The following is a 26871-nucleotide window of genomic DNA, read 5'->3' as shown; positions in this document are numbered from 1 at the left end:
TGGTAGAGGAAAAAGACTTCGTCGAAACACTGTTCATTTTCTAATGATACACGCAGCCAAGTATTAACGTAGCTACATACTGGACTTACCTGGAATCATTCTGCTGTATTAGTTCTTAAGGTACTATAAACTGTTTTCTGATCAATGCAATATGAAAAGTTACTTTTCACAGAGAAACTTTGTTGTGTTTAGCAAATGTTATTTTTAACTAATAACATGCAGATAATTATTAACTTAGTGGAAATAGATCGGATGCCTGGGTTGACAAGGGTCAGGAGGCGACTGCAGCGCCGGGCTGTTAATAGTGCTAAGAGCAAACTCAGTAGAACGACAGTGTGCATTGAACTGAGCAGACAGTGATAGTGCAAAATGGGAGACCTCTCTGATTTCCAACTGAGAGCAAATTGTTGGAGCTCGGTTACGTGCTGCAAGCGTGAAGACAATGATATAGACTGTAATCATGAAGGACAGTGGCTAAGGTGATGATATACTAAGTTTACGGTAAAACCACATCGGCGAAAAGGAACATTTTATTTGTTTATTTATTTATTTATTTATTTATTTTTAAAAGGAATATAGAAATCTGTCATTCAGTACTAGGAACTCACTATTGGTAATGCTGAAAGCAGGATCGGAAACCTATCTAATGTACTTTCGAAGTCCTAAATGTAACTAATTCAATGGTTGCAAGAAAGTGATTTGGCTACGGTTAGGTATAGAGTTGGCTAACAATCATTCAGGGGTGACTTTTAGGAAAATTCAATCTGGGGCAGCCTAGCGATTTTGATTGATTATTGGTATGGAATAGAGTGAAATTTCCGTTTCCAGGCGAGAGGGAATTATTTAAGTAGGTCTCGCCTTTGGGGAAATATACTTGGGGAAACTGAAAAACCTAATTTTGGCAAAGATTACGATTTTGCCTCATTTCCTTCGAAATGGAGTGATTTTTCGTTTTCGGTGCCAGAGAATGGTTTAACTAACTTTTTGACTTTTCGAAAGTTTTTTAGGGTCGAATTTGGAAAACCACATTTCGAAAAAAGTGGCTATCTATTCCATGGAATGGATGAGGCTACTATTTTCGGATGCGAGAGATGATTTAGATAAAACTCTAGTTCGTCAAGAATCTTTAAGTCGAATTGTGGAAAATCATTTCGAAGAAACTAATGATTTTATTAAACTTTCTATCAAATCGGTTGAATTTACGATCTTCGCAAAAAAGTAAAAGAAAAAAATAACTAGTTTTAGGCCCCACAATTGTGCTCTTTAGGCAAAAGAAAATGAATAATTAAGGAGAGAGAATGGGAGTTTTCTAAAGAATCATTCAGAAGTGACTTTTGGGAAAATTCAACTTGAAGCGGCCTAACGTTTTTTAATCATTGCCATGGAACAGGCCGAAATTTCCATTTCCAGGCAGCAGAAAAAGATTTAACTAGGTTTTGTCTTTCACAAAACTCCTTTAAGGGAAAAGCTAATTTCGGCAAAAACTTACGAATGTACAAGGAAACGAGAGAACACCAACAAAATACACGGACACAATGCTGTTTACCACAAACTCATTGAAATAGGGACCCCTCACACCAGAGGTAAGCGTTCAACCACTGAGCCATCGTTTGTCCTAGTGTTTTTGTGTAAAATAAACGCAATATAGCTAGGTCTCAATTTTGTTACACGAAGTTAGTTAGAGGGATTCGGAACTTCAATGAATTCGAAGTTGTGAGGAGTTAATTGAGCCAGAAGCCAGAACGCTCAGATCTTTCAAATATCTTCCATGAATCTTCTGTCTTTTCACGCTAAGAACGGAGATTTCTGTTAGTAAACATATATAAACGCGAAATACCAATGTTGAACTGAGTGATCATTGCACTTACAGAGATTTTAACCTAATGAGATGAAATTTGATAGACTGAGTTATTGTTCCTAACTTCTTGGCGTTCTCGAAGCAAGCAAATTTCAACATTTAAGCACGAGTAAAACGGATTTTCATCCAATCACCGCACATAATGGCACAGTTTATTTCAGTTTTCCTAGCAAATAGAAATCTTATTTAGTTTCAGAAATTCAATATGAGTAATACGAGTGACTAAAGCACGAAGTTAGCAGAAGTGAAACGTGGGCGATTTAGCCGATTTTGGGCAACAGTTTCGATGTAATGGCGTAAATCTATCGTTTCTGAATGCGAAAAGGATCTGGCTACGAATAAGATCTCGGTGTGGATTTTGAGAAAAGTTATTTAGAAATGGTTTCTGGAAATGGAGAGGTGCAAAAGTAAAATGGGCTGAATACATTGGTTTCGCAAAACAGAAAATGATTTCGCTGCTTCACCTTTGGGAATGCCTAACGATTTTATCTAATAAATCGCAAGTAGTGGGATGAAGCTACAAGAAAGTGACTTAAATAGATTTTGACTTATGCAAAATCATTTAGGGGCGACTTAGGAGGAAACGAAAAAAACTCTTATTAAGTTAGAATTTGTATCAACAATTTTCCTATGCCACAAAATAGATTATTTGTACAGGTTTCAAATATTTTTAAATTAATTGTATCTCTTACTGTGCGTAGAACGGGCACTATAGCTAGTTTATCACTATATATACAGGGTGTAACTTCATTAATGTAACAAACCTCGGAAGCTGACTCCTGACACCCACCGGATAAACGATAAAAGATCCTATGAACATATAGCATTCTGTTTAGCCGTGAGTTATGTAAGCCAACATTACCTTGGACACTGTTCCTTGCGGCACATCTAACACATTGGCCACCTTAGATACCTAATCGCGTACCAATAATTTGGCCTCTTTGACACCTCCCAGTTTGTACACACAGGAAAGAAAGTATTTGACAGTTGACAAATTTTCTTTTATCAATAACTCGGGAACAAATGAATTGATTTGGATCTTCTGTTGCTATCCTTAGAATAGTTATAATTGGATGACTTGCCAAAATCGGTACTCTATTAGGTTATTTTTTGTTGAGTTATTAGGGAAAGAAATTTTGTCAACTGAAGAATACTTTCTTTCGTGACTGTACCATCATAAGTCTGCAAGCTTCAACAGAGCTTCATTCTACCCCACCTAACGTACTACAGGCGACCACACCAACAACTGCTACGCGCTGTCCATGCATTCTCAGTGATACCATTTCATACATTATAAGTGTTCCAAGCTACATATGTTTTCATTAATTCGATACACGCACACACATATTATATATATATATACACAGGGTGTAACAAAAAGGTACGGCAAAATTTCAGGGGTCGATTCCTTTTGGGTAGACAAGCAAAAAAGTTCATATGATCTCATGTCGGGAAATGCATCGTTACAGAGTTACGGCCATTGAACCACCTGACGGTGTGAAATAGTCACATTCTGGTCCTCCCTCAATGTGACTCAATTTAAATATCAATAACTCAGCCTCTAATTAAGCTAGAAAGATAATTTTGGTATCAATGTGTTCCTGAAGGACGAAGCTTTTCGCCGATATGCATTTTATGTATGTGAGGTACCACGGACGGGGGAGGGTAAAGTACGTACTTTTTCGTTTTCTGCATCAGAATTTTGGGGATGGCATTCCTTCTCCTACGGGGCTACACTCATAAAACTTGGTATGTGAAGCAATGAAGTAGTCCACTATATGGTAATATCCTGCATGTGTACTTGCGTAGAAGTCTTATATGGAACCACCCTGAAAATAAATGCAATTTTCAAATTGAGACTCAAAAAAATGGCCAAATATGTCCTCTTCCTTCTTCCCCCATATAAGCAACAAGTACACATACAAGATATTACCATATAGTGGACTATCTCATTGCTTCATATACCAATTTTTATGAGTGTACCCCCAAGAGAGAAGGAATGCTATTATCAAAATCCTGATGCAAAAAACGAAAAAAACACGTACTTTACCCTCCCCCGTCCGCCATGCTATCCCCCACATAAAGACAATGCATATCGGCGAAAACTTTGTCTTTCAGGAACGCATTGATACCAAAATTATCTTCCTAGCTTAATTAGGGGCTTAGTTATTGAGGTTTAAATTGAATCACATTGAAGGCAACCAAAATGTGACTATTTCACACCGTCAAGTGGCTCAATGGCCGTAACTTTGTAACGATGCATTTTCTGGCATATGGTCATATGAACTTTTTTGTTTGTCTATCCATAAGGAATCTACCCTTGAAATTTTGCCGTATCTTTTTGTATATACAGGATGTTTCAAAACAACACCGACAACGTTTGTGAGGTGATTCCTGACACCAAGATAAGACAAAAAGTACAGACCAATCTGGGTGCACAAATGCTTCCTTTCGGGAGTTATTGTCTGCCGAAAACATGTAAAAGTAAACTTTAAAAGGCCCATAGCTCCAGAACTATGGGACCTGCCGGAGTCGGGTCAAAACTTCACTTAGAATGCTGCGGTACTTCCGCGACAATTTTTCTAGATGTAGTTGGTAAGTACTTCAAATTATACGCCCATAGCCAAACTCTCTGTATAAAAATTGTTGTGGAAGTACCGGAAGATTCTGAAACATGGATATTTGGATAGGACAAATGCTAGTTCCTGATTGAAGCCTTGACCCAACTACGGTAGTTCCCATAGTTTCGGAGCTATGGATCTTTAAAGTTCATTTTTCATGTTTTCGGCAGTTCCAAAAAGGAGCATTTGTGCACCCTGGTTGGTCTATACTTTTTGTCTTATCTTGGTGTCAGGAATCACCTACCAAACGTTGTCGGTGTTGTTATATATATATATATATATATATATATATATATATATATATATATATATATATATATATATATATATATATATATATATATATATATATGTGTGTGTGTGTGTGTGTGTGTGTGTGTGTGATGCGGAAAACTAAAAGCGACCATTTGTCGGGAATTTGCAAAATGGAGTTATTACCATCATTGAATAGATCCTAAAATTCTGAACAAAAAGATACCTCTACAGAAAAAAAAAATACATCTTAAAAATTGGATTTTTCATAAACTGACTAATCTTAACTATCGTAAAGGGTTGTTGTGAGAAAAACAAGGTAAAAGTTTTTCAAAATACAAAATCACTTTATTTATTGACTTAAATTACATAAGAGATGTAGCTTATTTTAAAATATTCTTTAAAATGTCCTTTACAAAATCCATTAACTTTTTTTTTTTTTTTTTTAAAAAATATACGCATTGATGTCAAAAATTGACTTTCTTCATTTATTTGGCTCTCCTGTAAAATTATTTTTTCCGACAAGTAGTCCCTTTTAGTTTGCCGCATCACATATATAGGGTATTTCCTTAACCTTCGCTAAAACTTAGAATGATGATGGATAATAACGAAGAAAAGTAATTTGAGATTCGAATCCAGTGTCCGGAAATGGGTCGGTTCTGAGCCCGCCAAATTTTGTCCCAATGATACAAAAATGTCGATAACTGGAGTATGGGATTGGCATGCGGTCACGGGTAATATTTCGTTATTGGATATGTAGATTCCATTTGTGCTCAAATGGATGCGAAACAGGGGCAGCGCAAGGTTAGACCCAAAGGAAATACGATATTACGAGTATATTGTGAGGATTCCCACGTTGCCGTACCAGGCAATAACCACGTGTGAACTACATGTGTTGATAATGAACACAAACAAACAGACGACATTCCCGAAGAGGAGTCGATCACCATCGCCAACAGTCGGAAGGACGAGAATCGACGATAGAAGCCGACAAGACAGAATAAAAAGGACCTGCACACCTCGACCAACATCAATCTTCACGGATTGATCACAACACCTAAAACCTCTCTCACGACGCTTGGTCACCGAGAGGTACCTATCCTTATACCCACGACGCACGGTCATCGAGAGAGAGATACCTAATCTACACCCCTCTCACGACGCTTGGTCACCGGGCTCCTATCTAAATCTTACCTAAATATTAGAGGAATACTTGTTATAATTTGTGTACATAAATACTTTTTGTAATAAAAGGGTGAAGGGAAAGTCCAACTCCCGAGTACCGTAAATGCGGGCTATTTGGACCCTTAAGGGGCTACTTGGACCCATACAAAAAATTCGTTTAAAGTCCCATATGCAATGCAATAATGAGTGAGTTCAGAGTTAGATCCGTAAGATGGGATCACAATGCAGGCGTACACACATTGAAACTAGTTCAGTAGTAGGCTACGATTGAGCAGCATCGGTGAGAAAGGTCGTTGACGAAAAGAGTGTTATTTATTAACCGCCAAACTTTTATGTGTGGACACTATTTGCAAGGAAGTGGAACCAATGCTAAGTAGTTACATATAGGTTAATGAAACTGGCATGGTAAACTTTCTCATATACAATAAGATGTGTGCGTAATTGCATTATTTATGAAGTGTGTACATATGACCTGGAAAACATGGATATTTTGTCCCATCACATCTTTTGTTATCTTTAACCCACCCCATCCTTTGTTATCCTTATCAATGAAAAATAAAGGTCTGTTGTCACGTGTCACACAAGTAAGGACTTTTCATTATTTCCTTAAGGGTACCGGTACAAAATGGTACATCAATATAAAAGATTGCCTGCAGGTCGAAAATATGCTGATTTTTCATAACAGCTTGAAGAATGTTTACCAGCAATTCAGTTGGGGAAAATGTCGCAAAAAGAAACAGAAGTTCACTTCAAGATAAGTCGTTCTACCATAGAAAGAAGATTAAAGAACAGGTCAAGGCAGAATCCGGGCCATCTGAAAGTGTTCACTGAAGAAAAAGAATTAGCCTTCGGTAGTCATCTTGATAAAGTTTGTGATTTCGGATTTCTCGTTAATTAACTTGATTTCAGATTTATTGTGAAGTCCTATTTAGCCGTGCATGGGAGATCTGTCATTGCTTTCTAAGACAATCTTCTGAGTCGAGATCGGGTGAAGTTATTTTAGAAACTGCACCTCCAGTCAATGACTAGATTCGCTGCTAATATAGATAGGACTCGTGCAGCTATAGAAAAAAACGTAATCAGGTATTACAGTCATTATATTTGGTAGTACCTCTTAACATATTCTCTTTGTGGTTTGCAGTAAATAAAAAGTGTTGTTCTTGGAATACCTACGTCCTAAGTTTCAGAGCACATTTCAATGGTTTTCTGTAGGAAAATATGGGGGTGGGTTCAAATAGCCCGAACGCGAGTCTTACTAGGACCCATTTTTTACAATAATCGCCTGTGCTTTGTTTTCAATATATGTAACTAAAACTATTCTCGATATGTACAATAAAGCCTGTAGTTCCACTTAATATGGGTTATGACAATAACTTTCGAGTTTTCGTGGATGAAAACAGGCCGAAGGAAAGAATTTATTGCAAAACTAGCAGCGTTCACCCCGCTTCGCTGCGGTCACCCCGGAACGCAATAAACTTTGTTACTTAGATAATTTTTACTTTTTCGCTTTCAAGTGATATGATAAAAACCATAGAAGATTGCAGTAAATGTTAACATTATATCGCCTGTCATTTATGTTAACCCGCCCCGCTTCGCTGCGGTCACCCCCGAACGCAATAAACTTTGTTACTTAGATAATTTTTACTTTTTCGCTTTCAAGTGATATGATAAAAACCATTATAACGCCTGTCATTTATGTTAACCCGCCGAGTGACACGGTCATGCGGGTTGCATATACATACGTTTATTTTTATACCTATGATGAACTAACAAAGGATTTGTACGTAATGGACACCTGAATGGTCAATTATCTCAAGACACTGGTAATTGAAAATTAAAGTGATATGATAAAAACCATCTAGGGTCCAAATCCTAATAACCCCCCAAAAATAAAAGAAATTGGTTCAGCCGTATTAGCGTGATGAGCGGACAAAGGATTTGTACGTTCTCTTTTATATATATAGATTGGGTCCAAGTAGCCCGCATCTACGGTACATTTTTATTGCTCTACCCGAGAAATCTTTACAATATTGTACAAAAATTATAGCCCCAAAAATCTGTCAAAATGATACAGATATGACGATAACTGGAGAACGAATTGTGAGATCCATGTCCGGTCTACAGAAATATTTCGTTGATGGATTTGTAGATTCCATTAATATAAAAATGAATGGAAAAGTGTAAATCCTATTCCAGATTTTCTTCAGGAGGAGGCAAAATCAATATATGAGGGCCTGCACTGGGACATTATCTACTAAAGGATGTCATCAGTACAAGAGTGGAACGTAATCGTAATTTCATTTATCTTAGTTTTGGGAGGTGGTGGGAAAATTCCGGGAGTCTTTACCACCCTAGAAGTACGCCTGGAAGAAACCTGGAGACAGGGGCGCCACAAGGCTATTCCTAGAGGAAATTTGGATATTTCTGGAGTTGCAAACCACTATTTTCTTATTTCAATTTGTCGTCGTTATGTAATGCTATTTTTTGGGAAAAGGGAGTTGTCTGTCCTGCGAGTACGTATGACCAGTAACAAGCTTCATGGGTCTAATGGAAATGTGGATACTGCAAACGGTGTTGGGTTAGTTTAATCGCTGTCGAAGATGTGTACTGCGTTAAAGCAGACTACTTCGCCTCGGGTGTAGATATTACGAGAGTAACTACAGTCGCTCTTCTTTATCGCTCAGTTGTCTGTCACGACGCAAATATTTCTTAATCCAAAAATTCAGTTTCCCAGGATCGCTTTTAAGCTACTGCGAGACACGCGTCTTGATGCCGCACTAACAGCTTATAACGTGTTACTGGCGGATTTAGGGAAGTGGCAGGTCATCTCTAAGTGCATCTTACGTCATCTCTACATAAATGGAATCTACATGTCCAGAAACGAAATATTACCCTTGACATCACGATATTAAAATTCTTTCTCCAGTTATGGACATTTTTGTATCGTTAGGACAAATTTCCTGGTGGGCTCAAAACCGACACACTTCCAGACACTGGTTCCGTATCTCAAATTGTCCCTTTTGTCATTATCCACCATCCCTCCAAGTTTTACCCAAAGTCACGGAGGAAACATCCTATATACAGTATATATATCGGGTGTTCTAAAAATGACGCCCACGTACGTGTACCACAGAGCACTATTCCACAGGCCAAAATGTTATGCGCTCCGCGGCCTCTTTCAGCCGCTATGGGGAATTAAAATTTCAGAATGTGGCAACGTCGCAGAATAACTTGGAGCCATTAGCAATAATCTACAAATACAAGAAGCAGTTGAATCGATTGCTACACTAAGTAATGCTAGTGTCAATCAATATCGACTTTAGCTGCCATCTGGAAATAAATCGATATAACTATTTGATAGATTGGTAGATCTAATCTATCGTTCTTTCTTTGCAACGCTGCCACATAGTGAACTTTGCATCTCCAAACGAGGACTCGAAAGGTATACAAATACATATGTTTTTTGCTTTATTTTGACTTGTAGAATAATGCTCTGTGGTCCGTAGGCGCCATTTTTAGAAATCCGATATATATACAAATATATACAGTATGTATGTAATGCAAAATTATTTTAGTAAAATGATCAATATCGAAATGATATCTGGCCACTTGTCTTTTATACAAAGTTGTGACTTCCTGGACTATTACGAGATTATTTATGGAAGTCAAAATATTAAAATATGCTATAATAATGAACAGAAACCTTTCAAAACGGGTGATGAATTTCTTTTGTCATCAAGCCATACGTACAATGGTACGTATATGATGCAAACGATTGCGTAAATAATCAAACTAAACAAATAATTCCTTTCTTTCTGAATTTGGTTTGCTTCATCATTAGCATATTCAAGTATAGGGTTATTCAAAACGGGCGCCGGCTTTGGATCGTCTGGTAAATTTTTGTTTCTCCGTTGCCAACATTATTTTATATTGTTGCTTTACACACAAACATCCCGATTGTCGCCTTAGTCTGAATTTCTCGCATTTTTTCACTCTCTGTCTAGCCATGAAGCAGTTTACTATAGGGCAACATGTGCTAATTGTGAACACTTTTTTTTTTTTTTTTTTTTTATCAGAACGGATAATGTTATGCAGCTACTGTCAGGCGACTTCGTGCGGTTCTACGGCGATATGAGGCACCGAATGAGTGTACGTCTGATGAGGATCTTGACTAGAAGATCGAAACGTCACGTGTAAATGTGTTTTTACTATATAAGTGCAGTCTTGTTCAGCAGTGTGTTTATTTTTCTGATTTTATTTGCAAGACGTATGACTATGTGTGTCAGTTCATAATTTGATATAACAAAACCGGCGCACTTTTTGAATAACCCTGTATTAGATTTCAAGTAACAACAATAAACATGGTATTTTTGGAAAGCACATTACGAAAACTGTTACTTACTTTGCTTCATTGTAGCGCGCCTGGAAGAAGGCTTGTAATCCCTGAATGTAGTACGCAGCGGCACGAAGACTATGACAATAGGCAGGTAAATTCCCAACATTTATCACGTCCATCAAAGCTTGGAGTTTCTGTTCATGTTTACCTCGTATATAAACAATGGCAAGGTTCAAATTGACAAAGGTCTTTAGCACTTGCTCCTGAGATGTCTATATGGATTAAAAAAAATACAATATATTATTTTGTAACTTAGTCATGTAGCTACTATCTATCAATTAATAGTAAAAATTGTTGTGTTCAGAAAAGAAAGGTGAGATTCGCCTTATGTTGTCCTCTTATAACACACACATTTTCTATAATACCCACGTGTTCTTACGCAGGGCCAGCTCTACCATATGTGCAACACATGTATTTACATGGGGTGGCAAGTTTCGAGGGGCGGCTAAATGTATCGTAACCATATTATTTAAAATAAATATTTCTTGTTGGAAACAGACTTCAGGATTGTGGTAGTTAAATTTACTACACTGACCTTCTATTTGAATACCACATTCATAAAAGACATATTTAGGTCGCATTAGTTTAAGGTCATAAGGACGGTGCTAAAGCAAATGGTCAAACCAGTCCCAGTATGAATTGCTTAATTGTTGTCAAATACAAGAACTCAATTCTCGAACAGCAGCGAACACCTGTTCCATTTAGTTATTTATCGCAGGTTTGATATGAAAACTAGTCTTTGTCACAACCTTATCATTGAAGGTGCAGACAAGTTTTCTTTTTTTTTTTTTTAATTAACAGATGTAGACGGAAAACCAAGAAATAAAGATAAAAGAGCCAGTTCCACTGGAATTGCAAACATATATAGTGTGACTGAAGCTCGATATTGAATTCTATAAAAAGAATTACCATCTTTGCTCTGCAGGTGTTTTTGCTTTATCTTTTTCTAACACAATACACTATTATTTAAAGAAAAAATGAGATTGTATTTGTAGTTTTTAGGCCATTCTGCCTGCGAGTGCACTTTCCCTCGCCTTCGTTGTTCATTATGGGGTAGTATACTTAAAATCGTGTCTTTTAAGATTTGTTCTTTCTGGAGAAACGGGGCGGCAAATAATGCCATTGAACGGGGCGGCAAATTGCGTAGAGCCAGCCCTGTTCTTACGTTCTTTTTCCAACATAAAATATTGTAGGATTCAGTCAGTTTTCCAAGCGACTGTACAGAAGTAGAACAATTTAAAGTTTGATTTCTAAATTGATAAAATCAATTCTGTATGGCAGTATGGGTACTACGCGTAGTTCGATGTAGCTACAGAATTCTTTAGTACTGAACTATCATTGTGAACTAATTCCGAAGCTTCTTCACTTAAAGTGGTAGCAAACTCTCCACATATCACCCAAACTGAAACCTTCCGATGTGCCAGTCATTCCTGAGTTGTTAAGCGGAACAAAATTACGCTCATCCCTCGATTTTATGGACCTCAATTTAACGAAAATGGAAACCAATCCCGTCCGATCGGAAGTGATCCTAATACAACAGAAAAAAATGAAATCTTTGAGTTTGACGTCCCACGGTTATGCCGGTTAGGCTAAAGGAGACGGTGATGATGAATAATGAATGAAATGGTGGAATGAAGAAAGTGGGAGGAAACGGGAGAACCACGAGAAAACCCACGCACACGGTGTTTGTCCACCACAAAGTTCACTTGGCGGGGGCTGGGATCGAACCCGGGACCCCAAGCACCAGAGGTGAACGCTCTACCACTGAGCCACCGCGGCCCACTAATACAACAGAGTATATACTCGTATATATATATATATATATATATATATATATATATATATATATATATATATATATATATATATATATATACAGATGGTGATCAGAAAAATGGAAACACCTGTAGTTGGCAACACGTCAGATGTATGGGCTGGCAGTTGTGTCGTGGCGCCCGAAGTGCCGGACCGCTGGTGGTGGTGTGTTAGGTCGGTCTCCATACTACGTCAGGCGCAATGGAACAGCAGTGTCCAGTGGCTGCAGCAGACGGAGGTAGTGTAAAATGTGAGACCTCTCTGATTTTCAAAGAGTGCAAATTGTTGGTGCGCGGTTATGTGGAGTCAGTGTGACGGCAGTGGCTACTGTGTTAGGTATGTCGCGTGGGACAGCGTCGAAGGTGATGACGGCCTACAAAACACACGGAAAAACCACATCTGGGAAGCCGAACAGTGGGCGAAAGAAAATCATGAGTGACAGGTTACGCCGGGTATTAAAGCGCATTGTCACGCAGAACCGTCGTGCCACTGCGAAGCAAGTGACGGAGGAACTCAATCAGCACCTCCCCCACCCTGTTTCGACAATCACAGTCTGCCGCGAATTACATGACATGAACTTACGGGGTCGTGTTGCATGGGCCAAACCGCTCATCAAGGACCATAACGCTTTCGCACGCCGCAAATGGTGCCGCGACCATGCAACTTGGAACGTTGAGGACTGGAAACGTGTGATATGGTCGGATGAGTCATCCTTCACCCTATTCCCAACCACGGGCCGTGTTTATGTGTGGAGAACGCCCAAAGAAGCTTATGATCTGCAGTGTCTCCGCCCAACTGTGAAACATGGCGGCGGTTCGGTGATGCTGTGGGCCGCCATATCATGGTTTTCATTGGGTCCTGTGGTCAAACTTAGCGGATGAATCACTGCCAACGATTATGTCGCAATTTTAGGAGACCACTTGCATTATATGGTCCGGATGTTGTTCCCAAACAATGACGCCATCTTCCAGGATGATAATTCACCCATTCTCACAGCTGGCGTTGTAGCAGCGTGGTTTGAGGAACATTGGGATGAAGTTCAACACCTCCCCTGGCCCGCCCAATTCCCAGATCTCAACATAATTGAACATCTGTGGTCCGTCTTCAAAACACGAGTCCGGCGACGATTTCCACCTCCATCCTCTCTCACAGAACTGGCCGATGCCCTGCACGAGGAATGGTGTAAAATTCCACTTGCTACCATTCACGACCTGTATGTCTCCATCCCACGTCGCATCTAGGCTGGTCTGAAGGCGAAAGTTGGTCCGACACCATATTAATCTGGTAAGTGGCAATTTCGTTTAGGTGTTTCCAATTATCTTATCACCATCTGTATATATAATACGTATTATGCCCGCTAGCCTAAGGAAGACGAATGATTAAGGCAGGGGCAGATCCAGGACGGACTTCTGGGGGGGGGGTTAATACTGCTACTTAGAGGTACTTTTAAGAGCTCCAAACTCTTGAATGAGTTTTATTTATATACAAAATCAAAAAGTTTCCTCTTCTGGGTGGGACAATAGCCCCGATCGCCCCTCCCCTGGATCCGCCACTGGATTAAGGCAATTGAATGATGATGGAAGAGAGAATCGGTGGAATGGGAAAGTGGGAGAAAACGGGAGTACCCCGAGAAAACCCACGAACACAATGTTGTTGACCATAAACTTACTTGGCCGGAGATCGAAGCTTCTATAATTTCGAATAATTATAATTTCTTCTTTGCTATTGTTATTCAAAAGTAAAAAGGTTACAGTACGTTCATTTGTATGGTATGTATTAAATGTACACAAAAATTAAGGTTACTTCCTGACAGCCTCGTACACGTAAGTTCTAGAAAACGACCATTAAATCAAATTTGAGCAACACATCGAACGACAAAATTTTGTGGCTATGTGATGAATAAATGAATAAGTAAAGATTCCCATATTACACGACCAAAATGGCTTCATCTACGTGAGACTGTAATTTTTAAGTACAGCAGATACAGCTTTATCGACTTCTATTTCAACAAAACATCTGTAGTTCCTACCTTCTTTCTTGGACAACGTGGCAACACTGTCGAATAATGACTTTACTTCTCAACTTTAAGACGGATCAAATCATAATGATTGGACTACTTTACAAAGCTTGCAAAACTAGTTAAACAATGTGAAAATAAACACAAAACATGAGTATCCTATAAATTTTAAGCAAGTATTGTAAGTTATGTCTTTATAAACTGATAATTTTGAATGAACAATTTTAAAGAGTTGAGTAACTCTTACTAACCTGTAATGCAGCTGCAAATTGCGTTTCTGCAGAACTCATGCAATTCATGCTCATGGCATACAGACCGATTAATGCATGCAGCTGTGGTCGATGAGTAACTAAAAGACGAGGATTCTGTTGACACAGACCACATGCTTGAGAAATTTCCTGCAACGCCAACGTTTTGTTTCCCATCACCATCCGACACATCACAATATGCTCCAGCAGCATCAGTTGGAAAACGCAGAGTATGGGCTTGTTATCCACAACTGGAAAAAAAGGAATGCCGTGCAACAAACAACATATGTATCTCACTGCTAGTCTACACTAAAAGGATACGGACATAAACAAAAGTAAATCATGAAGTAATTGGTGGAACTCAAGAGAACCATGCAAATTTCTCTCAGCCGTGTCTGCACACTACACTTATACGTGAGGGCTCTACCAATCATTATTCATGTTTCCCCAACTTCTACTGCAACCACACCGCTTTTCAAATAGACAATTTTTCAACTACGGGCAATCGTTCTCAAAATATACGCTTCTGCTTCAAATTTCTCCATATACACCCACACCTAGCATAAAGCATGTAAAATTAATTCAAATTTTGAAGTTGCCGTCGCAATGTTAACGAAAAAGCTGCAGTTAAAATGACATATAATTTGTTTACAAGTTACGGATATAGCTTTAGTAGTGTAGAGAATATGAAGAAGATATATTAATATTACAATTGCCAAAAGGTGTTCTCAATATGTGGACACTGGATTGCCTAAGCACAACAGCTAGGCCGTGATACAAGCCATGTGATATGAGTGGATGTTTTGGGAAACGAACTGGGTAGCATAGTGGTTAACGCATCGGCATGGTATACCGAAGATCCCGGGTTCGAGTGCCGGTCCACTCATGCACTTTTTCACTCTTTGTGTGTTATATTATTTACTATAACAAATGAATCGATTTAGAATATTGATTCTTTATAATTTAAGAGCAAGAAGCCTGCGCGACAAAATATAGCAAGTCAAGGCCTAGTACCATACTGTTTCATTCAGATCGGTTGAGTTCCGTTGATTTTTTTTTTCTTTCTTTGAAAATGTGACTCAAAATTTGAACCACGATGCCAAGTCTGATTCAGATCGCATGATTTCCGTTTTTTTCATCTTCTTCTTTCTTTGTAAAATGTGACTGAAAATATGAGCGGCCACAGCTCAGGAACAGAAAGCTTGCACAACATAATATTTCAAACGCTTACATACTAGATCAAGGTCTTCTACCATGCCAAGATTGATATCGATGGCATGAGTTCATTGTGTGTATATATATATATTCGTAAATATGAAGCAAAACTTGACCACCTGTAAGTGGAAAACCAAAAGCTTGAGAATATTGCACATAAAAGGCTAGCAAAATGTCAAGTTTGTTCCCGATCGCATCAGTCCGTCAATGATTTGTATTTGATTTCGCAAATGTGACTCAAAATTTGAGCACTCAAAACTCGGGAATCTATATGGCAAGTCAAGGTCCGGCATCATGCCAAGTTTTAACCCGATTGGAGAGGTTCAGCTTTGCCATTTTTGTTCTCGAAAATATGTGTTGAAGTTTTACCGCCCGTGAATCAGGAACCAAAACCCTGTACATATTTGACACCTTATATAACAGGTCAAGGTCAAGGCCAATTTTGATTCTGATCGGATAAGTTTCGTTGAATTCGTACGATATATATACATATACATATACATATATCGTGTCTTGTCATGGAAAAATCAAATAAAGGACAAAGGTACTAACTAACTAACTCTATGGCCTATGGAACCCGGAGGTTCAATGCCACGTTCACAAAAGCTCTCCACTGACTTCTATCCTTAGCTAACTGCATCCAGTTTCTACTTTGTATTCCAATCTCTGCGAGATCCATCTTAATATTGTCCACCCATCTGCGCCTAGGTCTTCCTAATGGTCGTTTTCCGATTGGTCTTCCACTCAAGACTTTGAAAGCGTTTCTACTTTCTTCCATTTTAGCTGCATGACCCGCCCACCTAAGCCTCCTAGACTTGACAACCCTAACAATGTTGGGTAAACCGTATAAATTATGTATTTCCTAGCCTCGGACAAGGAACAAAAGTACTAATAAAACAAAATAAGTGAGAATTAAAAGCCTTAGAGAATGTTAACGATTTCAATTACACATAGAAAAATAAGAATACGGTGTTATTCCCGAAAACTCGACTAAGATTTTGCGGTATATGTCTATTCTGTAGAAGCAGATATATTTTGTAATTGCTGTCTCATAATATGGATAAAATTACAAGCAACGTAACATTCGGTTTCTCGGAACACATCCAAGGCTGGTGTGATTCTATGTCACGACGTATAGAGGTTCCGATTGCAACACATGGAGACTTTACACCACAACCACTTATCAGCATTAGAGGAGCTACGCTGTTCTAGAGCTGTAATAATTTTCTGTTAGCACAAATTTCATTCCACACACACGTGTGTTCTCTTTTTACAATTATCAACGTACATAAACACAAATGGCCACAAAATATCCTTTAGAGGAATTTATTTTCTTAGAAATTTCTTCACTGAATATAATGCTCTTTGTTGCTTCTAGATCCATGTCAACTTTCGGTAGGTTTTGGAATCTAAGTTCAACTTTTTCATATCGTAAAATTGAATAAAAAGTTATAAAAGTTATTAACTTTGGAACAGAGAAATGATCCGAGTGCAAATTGAAAACCAGGAAACGCTATACTACCTATGCTACATTGACAAGATAATAATAAGAATTTTAGGAATGATCCAAACTAGTGCTGTTGAATTTTTGTGACATTTGCGGTTTTCGGTTTTTGAGAAAACCGGTTTTCTGAAAACCGAAACCGCAAAAGCGGTTTTCAAAACCGAAACCGCAAAAGCGGTTTTCAAAACCGAAACTGCAAATGCGGTTTTCAAAACCGAAATCGCAAAAGCGGTTTTCAAAACCGAAACCGCAAAAGCGGTTTTCAAAACCGAAACCGCAAATGCGGTTTTCAAAACCGAAACCAATGTTTTTAATTACACCTTTTAACAATTGTGAAAGCATCTATCGATCGAGACAATTGTATTGATTTATGTCTGTGTTTCAACTTTTTTTTATTTGCTCCCGTTTCCTCCCACTTTCTTACGGTTTAGAACTCCGTAAGTACTGATGTGAGCTTGTGTGTTACAAATACTGACCTGGGATCATTTGCACTTTTTTTTTAGTTACTTCTTTGATGACACTTCCAAGGTACTTTTCGGTTGCAGGGAAGCAAACTGGACCCCACCTGATTTTTATATATTTTGTAAAGTAGAGCACGAGGAACACGAATCTTAAGGAATTTTGACATTCCGACTTCCCGAACTCGAGATACTAGAACTTATACAGTAGTTTTACATAGTATGTATAAAATTAACGAAGAAAGTTCTGTCGCTTTTTGACCTATCACCTTAGAACATCGATATGTCACCTAAGACCAGGGGTGTAGCCAGCAGGTTTCTGTAGGAGGGGCCCGTCGTTTTTGAAGGGGGGCAGCTACAATCTAAAAAAAAAAATGTGTTACAGCTAGTGTTTTTGAAGCCTGAAAAAAACTGGAAAATTTTGGTTTCCTTCCGGAAAACTAAAAACACTCTTTTAGCTTATTATTATTATTATTATTATTATTATTATTATTATTATTATTATTATTATTATTATTATTATTAATAATAGTAATTTCATAAATTATATTACAGATAGTTTGTATTATGTTTAACCAAGAACTACTGCCCCCGAACAAACATTATACCTTTGTGCATAACTATTTCAATACACAGAACCGATCTATATAGGTAAACAAGAAAGTTCTATCGCTTTCTCACTCACCACCTCCGGACCTTCATATGTCACCTAACACGTATCTGGAAGATCAAGAATAGATCGACAACCTTCTGCAAACGTTCTGGAAGGCCATTTATTCCATCGCGGTAGAGGTTGGTGTTCCGTGAAGTGAAGAAGTTATCAAGTGCATTTTGCACCTCTACTTGGGATTTGAGCTGTCATCCTTTAAAGTGATTGTCCAAGGAAGGGAACAGATGATAATCGGACGGTGCAATGTCCACGGAGTATGGCGGATGCAATAGTGTTTCCTATCCAAGGCGTAAAATGGTGTCCCGGGTCATCCTAGCCACGAGGGGCTTAGCGTTGTCCTGTAACATAAGGACCCCTTTGGGAGTTTTGAGTTTCTCTTGAACACGGCTCAACTGCTGACAGTACACAGTTGGATTGATGAGATGACCAGCTGGTAGCAGTTCCCGATGCACGATGCCACGAGCAGTTCATCAACACACAGGAGGACTTTCTTCTGGTGTAGTACTGGTTTCGGCTGTCTTGGAACCATTCATGGGATGCTAACCAATTATGACGGCGCCGTGGAACTTCGTACAGGACCCATTTCTCATCACATGACAACACCTTGTCCAGAAATGGCTCCTTCCTCAGACGAGACAGCAAAGAAACACAGGTGTCTGCTTGCGTTGCCTTTTGACCCGGAATCAAGTCATGTGGGACCCATCGACCCAACTTCTAGTGTTTCCTCAGTTGAAGGTGCTGCTGAATGGTTTCGCCACTCACACTGAATTGTCCCCATGCCGTAAGCGTCGGTGGACCACAAATGGGCAATTAGCGACATCACGCCAAACATTGGCGGCGCCGCAGCGACGATCCCCGGTGGCCCCTCTACCGTTTTGAAAATTATGCCACCAGCGGCAGAGATGCGACAAAACGCCAATGAACCACAAAATTACCCCCCCAAAATGTTAAATCGGCTATATGTGTGATTTAGTTACATTAAGGTGAGTCTAAAAAACACTTTTAAAAAGTACCAAAAAATTACCCCGAAGGGGACTCAAACCACCAACCTTATGATTACTAGGCAAATGTTCTTCCTACTTCGCTACGATGGCGATGAAGGAAACGTTGCTTGTAAAGGGATAAATCGTTAAGATCTTTTTAATTTGGTCAATCACAGTGCTCCTTTAACCGTGTATACTCGACGATAACTGTTTGGAATTAGATAAAATGTGTTCGCCATGTAATTTTGTAACAAAATGACGCGTGTCTATTTACTTTATTTCATAGTTTTCGCATACTCACTTTCTAATGATCGACGACAGTTGTCATCTAAATTCATACAATTATCGCACTTACCTCAAGATTTTTCACGTCATGATGTTGAGGCAGAGGTTATTCTTGACCCTCGGAGCTCACTTTAGGAACAATTCGTCAGCAAAAAATAATATATAATAATAACCGCATGCACATGTCTGGCGACAGTTCGTGTTGGTCCCTTCACGATTCTCCGCGAAGAATTTAAGAAGTGCGGACCAAGACGAAGTTCTCGCTGGTCGCTGCTACGCGGTGGTACTTCAATGCCCCGACGCGAGATATATGTTTCGACTCGACGAAACCCGGCCGCCAGTTAGGGCCAACTATCGCAGACCTACGCAAAAAGCGACAGAACTTTCTTGGTTACTTTTATACATAAGACTGATTTTCTTTGAAATTGCACTTAATTTATTTTAAGATTTTCTGAAAAAATGTTTATTTATTATTCTTGACTAAAAAGACATAATTATTTTATTAACAGCTATATCTCACTTCCTGTTTTACACGAAATAGCATTTTAAAAAGCGAATGAAATCCAAACTGAAAAACTGAATAAAAACGTTGCTTTTCACCAAATTTTCCATCTGATAAAAAGTTTTCTTAAAACACTAATTACAGCATATAAATAATATAATGTACTTACGATTTAGTATAGTACCATTGTTTTATGATAGAATTTATAGTGGGGGGCGCGGTGGTTCAGTGGTAGAGCGTTCACCTCCGGTGCTTGGGGTCCCTGGTTCGATCCCAGCTCGCGCCGTGTGGACTTTGTGGTGGACAAACAACCATGCTCATGGGTTTTCTCGGGGTTCCGTTTCCTCCCACTTTCTTCATTCCACCATTTCATTCATTTCTCATAATCACCGTCTCCTTTGGCCTAACCGGCATAGGCGTGGGACGTTAAACTCAAAGATTTCATTTCATTTCATAGAATTTATAGTACCGTGTCAAAACGTTTGTCTTCAAACTGTCAAATACAAATCGCCGTAAATTGTGTAATCTACTGTCACAAAAAGTATACCATACTATTTTCGGATCGCTATAAGGAAGAAATACCATACTATTTTGTGATCGGTATAGTAAAATACTATTTTTCCATACTATTTTACCGTAAATTATTAATTATATGTAAACATTGTTATTTTTAAATGACTGAAGCGAAGTAATCTCACGATGATGTTTTAACATCTGGTCATTAGGGGGGCCAGGAAATCATTTGGGGAGCCTGGCCCCGTGGCTACACCCCTGCCTAAGACGTACCTGGAAGATCAAAAATAGTACCCATCAGTATCAACGACCTTCTGAAAACGTTCGGGATGGGCATGGATTCCTTCGCGGTAGAACTTGGTTTGCCGTGAAGGAAAGAAGGTATCAAGTGCATTTTGCACCTTTACTACGGAGTTGGACTTTAGTTCTCTAATGTGAGTGTCCAAGAAATGGTTCAGGGACAATTGGACGGTGCATTGTCCAGGGAGTATGGCGGTTGCAATAGTGTTTCCCATTTAAGGCGTAGGATGGTGTCCCGGGTCACTCTAATCATGTGGGGCTTAGCGTTGCCCCGTAACGGTAGAACCCTTTAGCGATTGAGAAGTGCTGGCTCCAGGGTTTTGAGTTTTTCTTGAACACGGCTCAACTGCTGACAGTAGACAGTTGCATTAATGTTCTGCTCTGACCAGCTGGTAGCAGTTCCCGATTTTTCTCCAATCCCAAAAAGCGGGTGGTTTTTCGTGATTAAGATAGCGAGGGACGAATATAGAACCTGACAATTGGGTGGTACCTGCAAAAATCGGGTAATATGACAACACTAAGCTAAATAGAAAAGAAGGTATATCCCTATTTAAGATCACTACACCTGCAACCCATGAAAGCCAATTTGAAATCTCATCCACTTAGACTGAGATCTTTTATATTATCATTACTCTTTCACTTTGTTTCTAAATAGTACTGCCACTCTTTCTTTTGTTAACAAAAAAACACCACCTCCCTTTCTTAAAAAAAAGAAAAGAAAAAATTTAGATCGAAATACACAATTTTATTGTTGATTTGTTGCCACTCCAATAAATGTGAATGTTGTGGTTTTGCATTTGTTGACTGGTTTCTTATCGCAAGTCCCAGACACCTGCAATAGTTCATACGTGAAGGGAACACCGATCATATTTTATTCTATATCTTTTTACTTCCCAATAATGATAGCCGTGCCTCTTTGTGAGAAACTGCAACTTATTTTTTTTATTCTGCCAATTGTAAAAGAATACTAAACAAGAATTTCCCTACACGTTAAGACATTTTAAGAAAAAATATCTCCTTTCACCTCTGCAAATTTTGAGAATTTTTTCCCTACGCCGGGGGAAATTTCCCTCCATCAGCAAATGTGAGCCAAAGATGGGAAAGATTCTTTGCTGTTTCCTCGTCGTTACTTGATAATAGTGCTCTCGAATTTTTGTGACTTCTGCATTTTCGGTTTTTGAGAAAATCGGTTTTCAAAACCGAAACAGCAGATGCGGTTTTCAAAACCGAAACCGCAAAAGCGGTTTTCAAAACCGAAACCGCAAATGCGGTTTTCAAAACCGAAACCGCAAAAGCGGTTTTCAAAACCGAAACCGCAAAAACGGTTTTCAAAACCGACATTTCGGTTTTATGAAATTTCACTTTTTTCAAAAACCGGTTTTCGTTTTTTTCAAAAACCGATTTCGACAGCACTAATCCAAACAAATGCATCAAAAGATTGCGACCTTGGCCAATAATTAGTTTTTGAATCAGGAACCGCAAAATTTTTACACGGCCGCTAAATCGAGTTTTCGTATTTTCTACGGAATAAGCATATCATACTAAGTTAAGTGATAGTTTGGGTTTGGCTACACCTACAAATGGTGATCAGAAAAATGGAAAAACCTGTAGTTGGCAACACGTCAGATGTAAGGGTTGGCAGTGGTGTCGTGGCGCCCGCAGCGCCGGACCGCTGGTGGTGGTGTGTTAGGTCGGTCTCCATACTACGTCAGGCGCAGTGGAATAGCAGTGTCCGGTGGCTGCAGCAGACGGAGGTAGTGTAAAATGGGAGACCTCTCAGATTTTCAAAGAGGGCAAATTGTTGGTGCGCAGTTATGTGGAGTGAGTGTGACGGCAGTGGCTACTGTGTTAGGTTTGTCGCGTGGGACAGTGTCGAAGGTGATGACGGCCTACACAACACACGGGAAAACCACATCGGGGAAGCGGAACAGTGGGCGGAAGAAAATCATGAGTGATAGGTCACGCCGGGTATCAAAGCGCATTGTCACGCAGAACCGTCGTACCACTGCGGAGCAAGTGACGGAGGAACTCAATCAGCACCTCCCCCACCCTGTTTCGACAATCACAGTCCGCCGCGAATTACATGACATGAACTTACGGGGTCGTGTTGCACGGGCCAAACCACTCATCAGGGACCATAACGCTTTCGCACGCCGCAAATGGTGCCGCAACCATGCAACTTGAACCGTTGAGGACTGGAAACGTGTGATGTGGTCGGATGAGTCATCCTTCACCCTACTCCCAACCACGGGCCGTGTTTATGTGTGGAGAACGCCCAAAGAAGCTTATGATCTGCAGTGTCTCCGCCCAACTGTGAAACATGGCGGCGGCTCGATGATGCTGTGGGCCGCCATATCATGGTTTTCATTGGGTCCTGTGGTCACACTTAGCGGACGCATCACTGCCAACGATTATGTCGCAATTTTAGGAGACCACTTGCATCCTATGGTCCAGATGTTGTTCCCGGACAATGACGCCATCTTCCAGGATGATAATGCACCCATTCACACAGCTGGCGTTGTTGCAGCGTGGTTTGAGGAACATCGGGATAAAGTTCAACACCTCCCCTGGCCCGCCCAATCCCCAGATCTCAACATAATTGAACACCTGTGGTCTGTCCTGGAAACACGACTCCGGCGACGATTTCTACCTCCATCCTCTCTCACAGAACTGGCCGATGCCCTGCACGAGGAATGGTGTAAAATTCCACTTGCTACCATTCACGACCTCTATGTCTCCATCCCACGTCGCATCAAGGCTGTTCTGAAGGCGAAAGGTGGCTCGACACCATATTAATCTGGTAAGTTGCAATTTCGTTCAGGTGTTTCCATTTTTCTGATCACCATCTCTATATGTACCTCCCAGATATAAGGCCTACAAGAAATTATTTGCCTTATATATATTGGATCATTTGATTCAAAAAGAGAATTCAGACAGTAAGTTTTACACTTCTTTTGTCGCCTTAGAGTCTTGTTATTTTTTAAAAAATCCTGCCCTGTATGAAAGACTTTATTTTCACAACCATGCGAAACAATTTAATAGTTTGGCTTTCAAGAACGAGCTTAACCAAAGAACATTCACATTTATTTGATTTAGTACTTCTTACGAATAGAAGGAAATGAACACCGTTTTATGAACAATACTTTACATACGATAACGAAAGTTTTGCCTTCGTTATTGAGCAATCTAATACCTAAGCGAAGGAAGCAAAATACCTGGAAAGATTGGGCAAATACAGAACTACTAAACCCATATATTTTCGACTAGTAGACAAAACATTTGTGTGACTATCACTATGGTGTCTTTTGCAGTTGACTTACTTTTTAACTTCTCTATCTGAATAAGTGCTTTTTCTGTGTACTTCTGAGCCTTATCCATATATCCTGCTTGCATGCTGTGCATAACCGTTACAAGGTAGACCAAAATATATAAATGCTCTTTGGGCATCCAGATAAACCGATCACCAATATGTGTGGCTGTCACTACTGAAATATATAAAAATAAAAAAAACAATTAAATCTTTCTGCAGAATTAAAATCAACAACAGATTTTATCGTTTTTATAGATGTACGTAACACAGACTATTACTCAAACTGTCTGTCTGCTGTGCTAGTAATCTTAGCACAGCAGGACAATTTCCAATAAGGTTCTATCATTAAGTTCGACAGAATATTGACTACAAGTTAAAGGGGAAAAAAAGACACATTAAAAAAAAAAAAAAAACACCAGAAATCAGATAGAAACAGTGACAAGCACAAATAAAAGTTCGCTATAAGCGTCAACAGACAAGGAGAAATAAGAACTAAGAATTACACTGAGAAGTGTCACGTCTGACGCCTTAGTGGCTTCTACATTCACATGATACTATTGTCAAGTTAAGAACTGCAACAGTTAGTAGAGGGACGAAAAATTTCACGAAACAATGAAAGTGTAAGCGAGGAAAATTTATAATGAATTAAAATAGAAAAGGTATAAACTATGAAAGAAGGAAATGTAATGTTCACAGCTGTTCAATCCTTGTGGAAGCGAGCATGGAAACATATCGTCTAATCGATGCGCCCGCTAAGTAAACTACACGCTGTAATTTGCTTTCTCTAGACGAAAGGGCATAACATAGCCTTAGTTCACTGCCAAATGAGGAAGGTTATGACAAGAACAATAACTGACGGGTGTGTGCGCGAGTGGTGTAGAAGGTTGAAGGGCGCTCCAATATCCACGACAAGGGGAAAAGCTTGTCATGACACACAACGTTATTAAACGCATGAACTACGTGCTTCATGAAAGGCGTAGAATCACGATTCTTGAACTGTGATAAGTCCATTGAAAGTTCATCACTTCACCATTTTATGTCAGGAAGCTATGATTGGAGGGCAGTGGTTTCACAGTGACGAGAAGGTAATGAGGCGGAAACCTTCTACGCAGATGATAAAAGAAAATTCGTGCCAATCGCAATGGCTATATGTACACTCATGTCCAAAATGATTGTCGCATATCTATAACTGTCTTCTTGTAAGAATATAATTTGATAATGATTTTGCAGGATACTTTTAATACTGATACTATGTGTATAATCGGGAAATGTATATTTGTGGTAAATTTTATAGGAAAAGAATTAAAGATATGAAAATTAGAATGAGTAAAACAAAATGTTGCTAAATGTACAAGAAAGTTTTATTTTCGTTTTATTGTTCTTATTTACTGCTCTTTTGAGATGAAATTTGTCACATACATGTGTCTGGCGATTATACACATACTAACATGCTAAGAAATACCGGGCGAATTCGTTATCAAATTATATTCGTAGAACAACGTATTTATAGACATGCGACAATAATTTTGGACATTAGTGTACGTATAAAAGTAGCAGAGTGTTGTACTTAAGTTTGTATATTCATATTTGCTGTTTACTCCTACTTTACTAGAAGCTGAAAACAATAGCCCCCCTCCCTCTACTGTTCTCTTTTCACTTCTTTCTGAGGGTCGGGTGCACGGTGGCTCAGTGGTAGAGCGTTTACTTCTACGGGGTTTCCTGCTTCGATCCCCGGTCAAGTAAGTTTGTGGTGGACCAAATCCTCTCCGTGTTTTCTTGGAGTACTCCCTTTTCTCCCACATTCTCATTCCATCAATTGTTCTCTCGTCATTTACTTGCCTTAATCGTCCATTTCTAGAGGCCGCGGAGGCTCAGTGGTAGAGCGTTCACCTCTGGTGCTTGGGGTCCCGGGTTCGATCCCAGCCCCCGCCAAGTGAACTTTGTGCTGGACAAACACCGTGTGCGTGGGTTTTCTCGGGGTTCTCCCGTTTCCTCCCACTTTCTTCATTCCACCATTTCATTCATTACTCATCATCACCGTCTCCTTTAGCCTAACCGGCATAACCGTGGGACGTAAAACTAAAGATTTCATTTCACTTTCATTTCTTTCTGAGGGTCGTGGAAGAATCTTGAAAGTGCTCATGCGGAAAGAGTGTTCGAGTGTATTGTTGTGTGTTCTGGAGGAATCCGAGCGTCCCATGACTGTCTGTTGTTGCTGATACGAAGTCAGAATTAGTTGGAAAGAGGATTAGTTTCGCCAACAAAGGTGGCTGGACAGTGGGTCCATTTATGACTGTAAATAAGCCTGGAACATCTGCAACTACTGAAATGTAGCAATATATGCGTCATCTTTATGTATATACACAGGGTGTTTCAGATAAGACGTCCAGAATTTATAAATCATGCCATTATATTCTTGGACGTGATGTATATGCTTTTTTTTTTCACTTCTCGAAGTGTTTTTACCTTTTTAACTAATTTTAACGTTACTTAGTTCTTGAGGTGAGTATCGACCCTTTTATTTTACTTGCTATAGCATATCGGTTTACTGACAAGATTACCCTTCAAGTGGGTTACATCATAATGGATCTACAGGTTTTCTAAATTAGGCTATAAAATAAGCATATGGCAGAAGAATATGTCACTATCTACTAATCTTCGTTCTAGTATAGAGTGGAACATAAAAATAAGAAAAGTAAGTGAAGTTTTCTTTATCGATAAGGTAAAGGAAAGTAAAAA

At 39.3% G+C, this 26871-nt stretch overlaps 1 protein-coding gene across 1 annotated transcript in view; it reads right to left on the bottom strand.

Moving 5' to 3' along the window:
- Positions 1–26871, bottom strand: part of LOC145687828 (MAU2 chromatid cohesion factor homolog) — a 71158-nt gene that overhangs the window by 4158 nt on the left and 40129 nt on the right. The window contains exons 6-8 of the mRNA XM_081761280.1: positions 24143–24307; positions 14396–14643; positions 10319–10524 (exon numbers count right to left, since the gene is read on the bottom strand). Coding sequence (XP_081617406.1) covers positions 10319–10524; positions 14396–14643; positions 24143–24307 — 619 coding nt within the window. The remainder of the gene's footprint in view (positions 1–10318; positions 10525–14395; positions 14644–24142; positions 24308–26871) is intronic.

The sequence above is a fragment of the Thermobia domestica genome, chromosome 6, assembly GCF_964235325.1.
Source record: "Thermobia domestica chromosome 6, izTheDome1.hap1.1, whole genome shotgun sequence".
Taxonomy (NCBI): domain Eukaryota; kingdom Metazoa; phylum Arthropoda; class Insecta; order Zygentoma; family Lepismatidae; genus Thermobia; species Thermobia domestica.
Note: the sequence above shows the minus strand (reverse complement) of the source record. Positions and strands in the feature narration are given on the sequence as shown.